We start from the raw sequence: 12,474 nt of genomic DNA on the forward strand, positions 1-12,474 counted from the left end.
CGGCGGGCGCAGCAGCAAGCCGGGCGCGGGGCCGCCCCGGGGGGCGCGGGCGCAGGTGGCCCAGCGCCCTGTGGAGCCCCAGGGTCCTGGAGCTGCGGCGCTGGGCAGGTCGATCGGGGATCGATACAGCTCCGGCAGCACCATGTCTCAGGCAGCAGAGGCCCCGCCAGCCGGCCGGGCAGCGGTCCGAGGTGGCCCGGCTGGGGCGCAGTAGCGGCGAGGACGGGTGCGCGGCCAGGAGCCTCCCAGGCCCCAGCCCTCGAGACCCAACTCCAGCCCGGGCCGGAACTAGTTGGGCCGGCTGCGGAGAGCCAGGCTGCAGGACCACCCACCCACCATGCCGGCGGTCAAGAAGGAGCTACCCGGCCGCGAAGACCTCGCCCTGGCTCTGGCCACCTTCCACCCGACCCTGGCCGCGCTGCCACTGCCGCCGCTGCCCGGCTACCTGGCGCCACTGCCCGCCGCGGCCGCCCTGCCCCCGGCCGCCTCGCTACCAGCCGCGACCGCGGGCTACGAGGCGCTCTTGGCCCCGCCGCTCCGCGCCCCGCGCGCCTACCTGAGCCTGCACGAGGCCGCCCCGCACCTCCACCTGCCCAGAGACCCTCTGGCCCTCGAGCGCTTCTCGGCCACTGCGGCCGCGGCACCGGATTTCCAGCCGCTGCTGGACAACGGCGAGCCGTGCATCGAGGTGGAGTGCGGCGCCAACCGCGCGCTGCTCTACGTGCGCAAACTCTGCCAGGGCAGCAAGGGTCCGTCCATCCGCCACCGCGGCGAGTGGCTCACACCCAACGAGTTCCAGTTCGTCAGCGGCCGCGAGACGGCCAAGGACTGGAAGCGCAGCATCCGCCACAAAGGTGCGGCCGCCGTGGGGGCGCGGGCCTCTCCGGTCCCTCCCCTCTGCTCCCCGAGGACCCGTGGGTCCGGACCCCCCTCGTCCTGCCACCTGGGAGACTCCATCTCTGCCTAGAGAGGGCGCTGCGACTCCGGGGCCACCGCAGAGACGCCCCCTCCCCCCAAGCACGGTCGCCTTGTGGACCCGGGCAGAGCGCCCTCGGCCTCCGCGGTCCCCCCAGCGCTGGCCGCACGAGCCGGCGGCTCCTTCCGTCCGGAAGGTCTTTGCGGGATTCCTGGGCCTGAGGCTCCGGGGAAGTTTACGGGAACTCCGGAGAGCGGGCGGGAGGCCGACTGGGCGGGATACTCCCCTGCGGGGTCGAGGAGCCACCGGTTCTGGCGGGAGTGGAGGGGCACACGTGCGGCCGGGTGCGGACGCGCGCTGGTAAAGCGAACGGCAAGGTGCAGGGGTGGCGCAGGCAGGTGGGGGGCGCGGGGGCGCGCGTCGGGGCGGGAGCGCGCGCGGAGCCGAGCGGCGGCGGGGCTGGGAGCAGCCGCTGGGGCTCCCGCAGGAGTCTGGCTCCGAGGGCGCGACGTGCGGGCGCCAGAGCGGGCATGCGGTGGGGGAGGGGGGGTGAGCGCCAGGCCGGGGGTGGGGGGTGGTTAGAAAGTTAGGGACCCAGTCACGCTCGTCGACTTTGGGGCTCGCGGCTCCACGAGGTCAAGCGCAGTCCCGGGTCCTGACCGCGCCGCTCACCTGCGCCGGTCCCGACCCTCCTCCGCCCAGCTCCGGGTTCCGGCGGACCGGCTTGGAGAGGGTGGAGCGCGGGAGGAGTGGCGCAGGGTTGGGGGAGAAAGCCGCCCTTCGTCAGGGGAGGGCGCTCGCCGGATCTTGAGTTTCTGAGCTCTGCAGATCCTCGCGGCGTCCGCGAGGGTGGGGTGAACGGCGAGGCCTGGCGGTGGGTTCGGAAGTTGGTCGGAGGCGGGTGTTCTTAGTCGTGGTGGGAGAGAACCTGGCCTTGACCCTGACAGCGCCTCGGAAGCGTGCCCGCGTGCCCGGCCCCACCTGTGCCCGCCCCGCTGCCTCACTGGTCCTGCCTCGGCTCTCCTCGCAGGGAAAAGTCTGAAGACGCTTATGTCCAAGGGGATCCTGCAGGTGCATCCTCCGATCTGCGACTGTCCCGGCTGTCGAATATCCTCCCCGGTGGTGAGATGCGGGAGAAAAGCTGGGGCTTCGGGGTCTTGTTTCTCCGCTGCGGAGCTTGTGCCTGTATTTTCTAGGATCAGTCCTAACCTCGACCCTGCCGATGGGCAGGAGGGAGCCCCCAGGGACTAACAGAGGAGATGGCTTTGGGTGGGAATCCCGGGGCACAAGAGCCCTCGCTCCCTTGATGCAGGGCAGGGTCCTGCCTATCCTGGAACCTCTCCTTGGGAGTCTGGGAGCTGCTTCTCCTGAGGTCCTGGGGACAGCCCACGGTGTGAAGGATTCCTCCCTGGACAGTGTCACCTGACTGGGGCTTGGGGACTTTGCCTTGTCACAGGTCGGGAGGGGGTCACCATGTCAGCTGGCCCAGCCTGGGAGAGGGACCGGTCCTAAGGGAATGCTTGTTCTGGGATGTGACCGTGTGACAGTGTTGTCTGGCCTGGATGTACATTCTGGGGTGGCCACAGGCTTGGATGTGAGTGACGTGCATCTCTGGGTGCCCAGGGTTGGAGCCCTACAGGGGAAGGTTCTAGATGTCCAGGAGTGTCTGAGGATACAACCCGGCTGGGGGCACAGGAGGTGCAGTGTGGGCCTTGGGTGTCAAGAGAACTGCAGCTGGGAGCTGGTGTGGGGCCTCTAACCCAGTGTAGACGTCTCTTGACCCCTCATTAGTCTAGGGGAGCAAGAGAGATGGGGCCTGTGCCTGTCCCTGCAGCACTGCCTTCCCCATCGCATGCCCGCCAGGCAGCAGTGGTTGGAGGGTGGACCTGAAAAGGAAATTTCACGTTGAGGGGGAAAGTTTGAGCTCCTGGGGGAGAGCCCATTAGGGCCATGGCTCCTGGCACCATTCAGTAGCCCCCTCTGCCAGGAAGGCCCGAGAGGACCCTGCAGGCCGCCTTCAGCTTGTTTACTTTGGACTGGCGGTAGGGTGGGGGAGGGGATGTCCTGGATTCCTCGTGGGCCCTGGGGGTGGGCAAGCTGGGAAGCCACACACAGTCCTGTAAGACACACAAGTTGTGCAGGGGAAGAGGACACAGCTGAACCTCCCCACGTGCCCACCCCACACACTGTCTGGCATGAGCTCGCCATACTCACAGGCATGCCTGCCCACAGAGCCCCCCAGACAGAGCATGTACACAGGCAGTCCCCCTTTGCCCGCTGCCACCATACCTGCCTGGGGCAGGAGGCTGAGCTCTCGCTCCCCTTCTCAAGCAGCTGGTGCCCAAGAGGACACTCTCCAGGCTGGTCTGGGTTTTCTGCTCGGGTGGGAGGAGCCCTGCCTCTCCCATCATCCCCTTTTGAAGGTCTCCCACAGGAGGGGGGTGGGCAGGTGGCCTGAGCACAGCATCAGTCCCCTCTAGGACATTGCTTGGCAGGGCTGCCTACCTGTCAGGGGCTCCCAGGTCCCTGCCCTGCATGAGGGATGGCTCAGACCTGGGCCTGCCTCTTCTGAGCCTGGTGCCTCCCAGGCCCATCCCTGCACCCCTTCCTTAGGAAGGAAAGATCTTCATGGACCCCCTTGTCTTTCCAGGCCCCACCTTTTCCACAGAGAGACTGTTTTCCCCTACTCCCCATGGCCAGGTCCACAGGTATGTGCACACTTCATGGTCACAGAATATGGGTGTGCACACGGTGCAGGGGTCACGCAGCCGGCCTCCACACACCCCCCCTTGCTGGCTGAGGAGCCAGGGCTTGGCTGGGGCAGGGGCTTAGCACCCAGTTCTTAAATTTGTGCGCTGAGCAGGGGCGAGCAGCTGAGGTCTCGGGTGTGCGTGGGAGGCACGTGTGTTCCCTGTCCTTGGCCGGGGTCAGCAGGGCTGCCCATCCTGGTCCCTCTTCCTCAGCACCCCCCCCTCCACTGGAGCCATCCCAGGCCACCCTAGCTGGTCTGGCCTCACCCCAGGTGGCAGTCTTACTGCTCTGTTTCCCTCTCATCTTCCTGAGAAGCAGAGAGAAATACATTTACTTTTTTTGTAAGAGAATAGTTTAATTAGAGCGGAAAGGCAGGAGAGGAGGTCCTTTTGCTTGGGCTACAGCAGGCTAGAGGAGGGCACAGCTGAGGGGACTTGCAGCTGAGCACGCGCCTGACAGGCCAGGGCTGTTGGGAACCCTCCCCCAGAGCCTGGCCTGAAGAGGCAGGGGGCCCGGATGGGCAGTCACCCCCCTCCCGCCATCCCGCCTGGCCCGAGCTCTGCTGTCGCTGGTGTAGCACCGAGCCAAGGCCAGGGTCTTACAAGCACAGGGCGAACCACCTCGTCTTGCAGGCCTACCCCGGCTCCTGCCGCCTCCACGCCACCCGTCCCCAGCGCCGCCCACCACGCCACCCGTCCCCAGGGCTGCCCATTCCATCTTGCTGAGTGTGTGTTGCAGAGCCGACCACGGGGGGCCTCCTGGGTGGTTGTGTGAAGGCAGGTGTGGCAGAGACTGTGGCTCCCAGACCCTGTCAGGGGCACTGCCCAAGTCTGGGGCTGGGGTGGGCCTTGTGTCTGGAGGTGGGTGGTCTGGGTCTGAAGAGAACCTCTCCTCTGGAGGATAGCTGCCCTTCAGATCCAGGGCGACGCTGTGCGGGGAGGGGCGAGAGCCCCCTGGACACCTTCCTCCCCAGGCCCCTGCGTGTGGCGGGGACACGTTGTCCTGGCAACAGGAGGGAGGGGCCCTAGCGTCCCGCGGGTACCTGCGGCCCCTCGGGGCTCCCTGGAGCTGGGAAAGCCGCGTTGGTCTCCAGCAGGCAAGTGCCTGTGGAGGGGCCTGGGCTGAGTGTGGAGTCCCGACAAGGCACTGCCCACACCCCAGCCCCCCAGGGTGGAGTGGAAGGCAGTCTCTGGAGGGGTTCCTGGTGGAGGCCTTGCCTCGCTGCTCTTGTCTTGGCCTCTGGTCGCTTGTGACGGTCCTGGAGGCTGGAGGCCCCTCTTCTGTAGGCACCCAGGAAGCTGGGCGACCCGATTTGGCCTAACCTTCCTCTCCCCCCTCCCTGTCCAGAACCGGGGGCGGCTGGCGGACAAGAGGACAGTTGCCTTGCCCCCTGCCCGCGTCCTGAAGAAGGAGCTGACCCCAAGCTTCTCAGCCAGTGGTGACAGTGACAGGAGTGGCCCGGCCTGTGGGCAGCGGCTGGGCTTGAAGCAGGAGGACGACCCGCATGTCCGTATCATGAAAAGAAGGTGCTTCAAGGGCCAGGGTGGGAGGGCACGCGGGCAGAATGGGGACATCAGAACTGGGGTCTCCAGGCAGCTGAAGGCCACATCAGGCTTCGGGTGGGGGGCCTTTGCCCTGGGGATAGGGCCCCGGTTTAGATTGTTGTGTCTCCGTGGACGCTGATAGCTGTCACGGCTGAAACAGAACCTGGACCCCCGGGGACATGCCGTAGGATGGCTTGCCCCCGCCTGGGGGCAGAGTGTCGGGCCAGGACTCGGTGGCATTGCTGGGGAGCCGGCACCGGTGGTCACCAGTAGTCACGGCCAGAGCAGGCCAGGGAGGGCCGTGGGCGAGGAGGCACGGAGCCACTGGGTGTGAGGAAGGGTGAAGTCTCTAGGAGGAGGGTCTGGTGGCACCACAGCCAGCGGGGAAGGGGGAGCTGGGCGGACCTCACGCTCGCTCTCACTGGAATGGCCGCTCCCTTGGCTCCTTACTGACCCTCCCAGGCTTGGGGCCACCCTTCCTGACCTCCCACCTTCTCCCCTCCTGACAGAGGCCCCCCACCCCCCGTCCACTCACCTGTTTTTCCATCCATCCATCCATCTGTCCATCCATCATCTGTCTGTCCAGCACGTCTTGTGCATTCCCAGAATTTTAGGCCCTTTCTCTTCCTGCTTGGTCTTCTAACATGTTCCAATTTCTCCTACCCTAACCCTAACCGTCCGGGCCACCTGAGACACACCCCCCCGCCAGCCCCCACTCCCACCCGTGCTAAGGTGAAGCACCACGTGGGCCTCCCACTGCCCTCTGTCAGCCCGAGGGCCTTTTCAGGGGTACTGCTGCGATGAGAGTGCGGGCACAGGGCAGAGCTATCTCCTTTCTCGACCTCTCCTGCCTCTGCTGCGTGATGGTCACTTTCAGGAGGCAGGTTGGCAGCAGCTGGGACCCAGGGGCCACCACTGGAGCCGGCAGTGGCCACGGGGCTCATTCCCTGCCCGGAGCAGCTCTAGCAACTAGGAATTTGGGTTCAGTCACACGAGTGACACGTGCAGAGGAAGCCGCAGCCCCACCCCCAGCACAGCATGGGGGCTGCTCTGGTTCCACTGCAACAAGCAGCAGAGACTCGGGCTCTCAGTTCTGCGCTTCCGATTCCTCTGTCTGGTGAGGCCAGGAGCTGGCTCCTGCCCCGCAGGCCTGTCCTGGCGGCAGCCGCCGGCCTGTTGAGGGTGCTCTGAGACAGCCCAGTTCCCTTGAGGCTGGCGCTCCAGGGCAGACACAGGGCGTGCCACACACACGTCCTGCTGTCCCCATGCCGAGTCCTGGAGGCCACACTGACCCTCTGCTTCTCTCTTTGCAGAGTCCACACCCACTGGGATGTGAACATCTCCTTCCGAGAGACGTCCTGCAGGTAGGGCCGGGCCCGGGCCCGGGCCAGGCTGCCCCCACATGCTGGGCATGGGCAGGACAGAGCCTTGTTGCTCCACGTCCCCTGGGTCTGCTTCTAAGTCTCTCCAGCCTCCCTCCCCTCCTCCTCTCCTTAGTCCGTCGTCTGTCTGTTGACTTGTGCCTAGGCTGTGACAGCAGCACGGCCGTGGGTGCTGGACTGCCCAACCCTGAAGCCAAAGTGCGCTCCCCCTCGCACATTGAAACCCATCTGCCCAGAGCTAAGGCCGTGACCAGCCCCTCCCACCCTCCCAGAGACCCACTGGGATGTGAGAATGGTGATGTGTGAGTGGGGTCTTGAAGGATGCATAGGAGTTCACTAGGGAAAGGGGATGTCTGCAAAGACATGGAGGAATGAGGGAAGGGAATGTGGGAAGGGAGGAGGGGAAGCTGGTAGGCCTGGCTCAACTGGTTGCTAAAGGGCCTTAGATGCTGGGACTGTTGGCACTGTCCTTCAGGCAGTGGGGAGCCACTGAAAGTTCTTGAGCAGGGGAGTAACCACTGTATGTTTTGACAAGGTCCTGCTGGAGGCCCTGCCCAGCAGGTTGGGGGTTTGCTCCAGTCCATGGTGATCCAGGTATGGTGGAAGCAGAGAGGCTGAGGGGGCTGCCAATCCAAGATGTAGTAAGGAGATAAAAATGAGGGGACCTGGGCTTCCCTGGTGGCGCAGTGGTTGGGAGTCTGCCTGCCAATGCAGGGGACACGGGTTCGAGCCCTGGTCTGGGAGGATCCCATATGCCGCGGAGTGGCTGGGCCCGTGAGCCACAATTACTGAGCCTGTGCGTCTGGAGCCTGTGCTCTGCAGCAGGAGAGGCCGCGATGATGAGGGGCCCGCGCACCGCGATGAGGAGTGGCCCCCGCTTGCCGCAGCTGGAGAGAGCCCTCGCATGGAAACGAAGACCCAACACACCCATAAATAATAAATAAATAAATTTGAAAAAAAAAAAAAAAGAAGTGGGGATGGATGGTGCCCGGTTTGGAGTTCAGAGCTGTCTTCCGGGAGCCAGACTCCTTCTGTCTTTAAAAAAAAAAAAAAAAAAAAGAGGGGACCTGATGAGGAGGTTGGGGGGTGTTGGGGAGACCCAAGTTCCCCGTTTCAGAAGGGCAGGGGTGGGCAGTCTGTGGGCAGAGCCCAGGCTGTGGTGCCTGTGGTGTCTGGTCAGTGGGGTCAAGTCTTGGCCCAGCGCTTCCAGGGAAGGCACAGGAAGGGCCCAACCGAGCAGGCAGTGGGCGTCCAGCACTGAGTGGCCCCACTTGCTGCCTGGCTTTGTGCCAGATGTGTTACTATTATTTATTTATTTATTTTTTGTGTTGGGTCTTCGTTGCTGCACGTGGGCTTTCTCTAGTTGCGGCGAGCGGGGGCTACTCTGTGTTGTGGTGCACGGATTTCTCATTGCGGTGGCGTCTCGTTGCAGAGCACGGGCTCTAGGCACGCGGGCTCGGTAGTTGTGGCTCGCGGGCTCTAGAGCGCAGGCTCAGTAGTTGTGGTGCACGGGCTTAGTTGCTCCGCGGCATGTGGGACCTTCCCGGACCAGGGCTCGAACCCATGTCTCCCGCGTTGGCAGGCGGATTCTTAACCACTGCGCCAACAGGGAAGTCCCAGATGTGTTATTATTTACATTTCTGAGAATGTCTGGATCCTGGAGCCAAATTACAATGAAAACGTCTTTAAACTTATCTCCACCTCATTTTGAAGTTGCCCACTCAACTGATCATTTTTATGAACCGTCACGAACATTGATGACATTTTATGAGCCTTTTACTTGGGAAGCTACATGATAAACTTGTCAGCGGAGCCTGTAGGGAAATCCCAGGCTGCTCCTCCCCTGCCTGTGGCCCGCCGTTCACCCCACCTGGCCGTGGGATGTGGGAGAGGGCCCAGGCGTGCAGACGCAGGGAGCCCCTAGCGAGCGGCCAGGCCCCAGGGTGAGGGCGCGCCTTCGGCCTGGCACAGGCACTCAGAGCAGCTGGGCTGATTTCCTGGACTTCACCAGAGGGGAGACTGAGGGGCTCAGCCAAGAGGACTTACAGCCCATCTGCACCCCCAGTCCCCCACTGCACACCCCGGCGTCTGGCCAGGGAGGGCCGGGCAAGCACAGGGCCCAGCAGCCTCACACTGCCCCCACCCCGGCTCTGTCTTTGTCTCTTCCTGGCTCCTTTTTGGCCCTGTCCATGTGTCTTTCTGTCTCTCGTCTGCTGTCTGTACTTCAGGCTCTGTCCATCTGTTTGTCTGCTGTTGCCATCCTTTCTGTAGGTCCAGTAGCGCCTGTCTGTGTCTGTCTGTCCATCTCCGTCTGTCTGGTCATCTGACTTCATCCATCGATCTTCGTCTGTCTGTCTGTCCATCAGTTCCATCCGTCGGTCCATTCATCCCCGTTCCTCTGTCTGCATGACTGCAGTGAACCACCTGCCTGCTTGGAGCTCCGCCCCCAGGCCCCATGCCTCCTGGGCAGCAGGCCCTCCTGAGGCCCCTGAGCTGGCCGAGGACTGGACAGTGTAGCAGGCACTGGAGGAGCCCGAGGGGCCCCTGGTGGGGAGATGGGGTCTGAGGGGTCACACGTATTCAGTCTGGCGTGTACAGAATTTCTTCACAGCTCTTTATATAAAGCCTGGCGTGAATGACACCAGGCTTTATGTAAAGTGAATGACGGAGTGACCACACAGGTTTTCTGGGGCCGGGCCAGCCAGGCTGTCTTGGGGCCCGTGGGGCAAACCGTCAAGGCAGGGAGCAGGGGTTTGCTGGGTGGACCATGCCCTGGTTCTCAGTAGGCATCACCTCCATGGGGCTGCAGCACCCCCCGAGTGCCTGAATGACCACCGCGTGAAAGAACTGTTGGCCACGGTGGTGGTGAGGGGGGCAGACCCAGTCCCTGCGTGGGGCACTCGGCTGAGGATTCACGGGGAGCAAACTGATGGGGCCTGACCCTACTCCTCAGTCTCTGGGGAGTCGGTCCACCTCCTGCAGGAGTCCTAGGGACACCAGAAGGGGGTCCCCTCAAGGGAGAACTCCGTGGCAGCAGCAGACTCCTGCCACTAGGCACCCGCCGCCCCCTCCCTGGTGCTGAGGACAGCACTTCTCTCTTCCACCACCACCCCACCCCACCCCCCCGCCCCCGCATCCATGAGGATGATAGAGGGGGTGAGAATTGCTGCCAATTAATCCCATAAAGTACTTATTCCCACCCCACCTGCCCTCTTGTTTGCATGGGGGGGGCTTCTCGCCTCCAGGGAAAGGGGGTTGGGGGTGGGAGAGAGTCTGCATCAGGGTCTCCCAGAGGCTCTAGAGCCCAGCCCTGGAGGCTTTGGAGCTGAAACTGATCTGCTTAGGGGCCAGCTCTGGATTAGCCTGCTCCAGCCACCCAGGCTGGGGGGAGGGGGTGCTGGGGGCTATTTAATGAGGTTTAGGGTTGGTTCCCAGCTCATTCAGTGGAGGCCCCCCCTGCAGTGGCCCAGACAGGAGGCTGCTCTACAGGTGGGCTGGGGAGCGAGGGTGCCCGGGAGGGAGTGCTGGCAGGTCACAGGGTGCCCCGGGGTCCCTCCCTGCTCCTCTTCTGTCGTATCCCAACTTCCTGCCACTCCTGGCTGCATCTGCAAGGTGGTGAGTGGCCCTTCCCTGTGCTAAGGGAGATGCTCTCAGAGCCCCAAGAGCAAATGGGTTGGGGGACCACTCCCTCCCTCTTTTCTCTGGGGTTCTGTGATACAGGCATTGAGCTGATTTGACAGGAAGAGAAATGAGGGAACAAAGTTAAATTTGTGTTCATCCCAAGGTTCTTGGCGGGGAGCCCTGGAGAGAACAGAGTGTCCTGAGCACGGGCACACTGGGGACCACGGTGCGCGTCTGTGTCTGTGTGTGTCTGCAGGCCTGTGTGCGTGTGCGTGCGCCCATGTGTGTCCCTGGACATGCGCACACCTCATTGGCCGCAGACTTTGGTCTCAGCCTCGGTTTCCTTATTTGAAGAAATCGAGAGTCCGTGGGTGTTGCAAGTTTAGCACGTGCACAGGAGTAAGTGCTGGGCCTCTCTGGCAGCCTGCACCCCAGGAGCAGGCCCCCCAAGGCAGGAGGCAGGGACACACCATGGCCGGTCTCTCTGGAGAGAGCACTGCAGGACGGGGCCAGCCCTGCACTCCAGACAGACCCTCCCTGGGAGCAGCAGCGGGGTCTGAGGGCGAGGCCTCCACGTCCAGCAGACACTTGGCAGGTCCTGGTGGGCCCAGGTGGGGCCTGCGTAGGTCAGGGTGCGAGCCCACAGCCGCCAGGGAATGGAGGTGCTCACGGCGCGCACACGCAAGCTCAGTCAGGAGCCCCACGGGGTCTCACCTTCCCCGTCTGCCTCGCTGCAGCCAGGACGGCGACCTTCCCACCCTCATCTCCAGCGTGCATCGCAGCCGCCACCTCGTTATGCCCGAGCATCAGAGCCGCTGTGAATTCCAGAGAGGCGGCGTGGAGGTTGGCCTGGGAGCCGCAGGTGAGGAGCCAGGGCAGGGCGGGGGGTGAGGACGGGGCTGCCAGGGCTGTGGCAGCTCCGCGTGAGGACGGCCGCCCCACAGCCCTCCCTGCGACTCTGCTCATCGGCTCTGGATGCCGCCGCCACCCCCAGCAGCCTTGGCGGGCAGCCAGGGAGGCCAGCGGAGGAGGCGGGAGGCGGCGAGGCCGGCTGTCCCCCGGGGCTCTGTGTGATGGTAATTGTGTTAATCCCGGCCAGCCGGGCAGCGGGCAGACAGAAGGCGGAGGCGGTGGCTCCGCCGTGGCTGCTGCTGGGGTGGGCGTGGGGTGGCCGAGGCCCCAGGGGCAGATGGAGGCAGGACAGTCAGGGAGGGCAGGCCTCACAGAGGCTCAGAGGTGCACGCCTGGGAGTGGCTCCTGGACGGGCAGGGACACGCTCTGCACGCACGGAGTACCCACCGACCCCACAGAGCAAGGGGCCCCAGGAGGGAAGGGGACCACGCCCGGAGAGAAGGGGGGCTGGGGCCTGGACCTCTGCAGGGGTGGGGCAGGGGGGTGCTGGCCCAGGAGCTCTGTCCCTGAGGGGGGGGCGGCTCCTGGTGACAGCGGGAGCTCAGAGGGAAGAACAACTTGGGGACCCACGAGGCACCACTGCGGAGAGTGGGGCACGGCTGAGCTGTGGCTGAAGGTGGGGGGGTGCTGAGAGGAGGTGGCAGGGGTCCCTTGCTGCCCTGTGGACCAGGGCAAACCCGGGAAGTTCCCAGCAGTGGCTGCAGCTCTCAGGAAGGCTGGGCAGGGGATGGTCCACCATCCTGGGACACCTGAGTACCCCCATCAGGGCCTCCAGGTGTGCCTGTGCCTAGGTAGGCCTCGGCGGGGTGCTGCTTCTGGAGCCGAGCTGGGGGCGCCGAGCAGGCGGCTGATGAAATCTAATTGCTCCATCGATCGGGCAAGCCTCCGGAGCCCCACAGTGACTGAGATATTCTGAGCCACCAGGTCCCCTGCTGCCTGCGCACGTGGAGGCCTCCTCATGGTGCGCAGCCTGAGTGTGCGTGTGCGCCCTGCGCCCGGCCAGAGGCCTGGGTATCCACTCACACCCTTGTGACCCGCGTGTATCAGGGTGCCCTCACTCTCTTCGTGCTCAGGTGCAGGGCCCGCATATGAGCACTTCAGGGGTCCCACGTGGTCTGCATGAAGCACCACGTGTGTCCTGTGTCCAGGTTTCGTCCGAGTCCTGCCCTCTTCTTGGGACTCCACTTCTCACCGGCTTCCACACCTTCCTGCCGGCCCCTGGGTGGAGGCCTTCGCCCATCCTCACCTCCTCCTCCCCAGGAGCACGTGTCAGTCCTGTTTCCACCTGGGCAGGAGGGGGCGGGAGGAGAGGGCTTGGGGCAGCCCTGCAGACATCTGGTGACTGTGT

The 12,474-nt window shown here is 64.2% G+C and overlaps 1 protein-coding gene across 1 annotated transcript in view; it reads left to right on the top strand.

The window, feature by feature from the left end:
- SAMD11 (sterile alpha motif domain containing 11) overlaps positions 1 to 12,474 on the top strand; it is a 19,704-nt gene continuing 7,230 nt past the window's right edge. Inside the window, exons 1-5 of the mRNA XM_068538604.1 lie at positions 1 to 854; positions 1,947 to 2,038; positions 5,015 to 5,193; positions 6,525 to 6,575; positions 10,952 to 11,076. Coding sequence (XP_068394705.1) covers positions 338 to 854; positions 1,947 to 2,038; positions 5,015 to 5,193; positions 6,525 to 6,575; positions 10,952 to 11,076 — 964 coding nt within the window. The 5' untranslated portion in view covers positions 1 to 337. The remainder of the gene's footprint in view (positions 855 to 1,946; positions 2,039 to 5,014; positions 5,194 to 6,524; positions 6,576 to 10,951; positions 11,077 to 12,474) is intronic.

The sequence above is a fragment of the Eschrichtius robustus genome, chromosome 3 (genome assembly GCF_028021215.1).
Source record: "Eschrichtius robustus isolate mEscRob2 chromosome 3, mEscRob2.pri, whole genome shotgun sequence".
NCBI lineage: Eukaryota > Metazoa > Chordata > Mammalia > Artiodactyla > Eschrichtiidae > Eschrichtius > Eschrichtius robustus.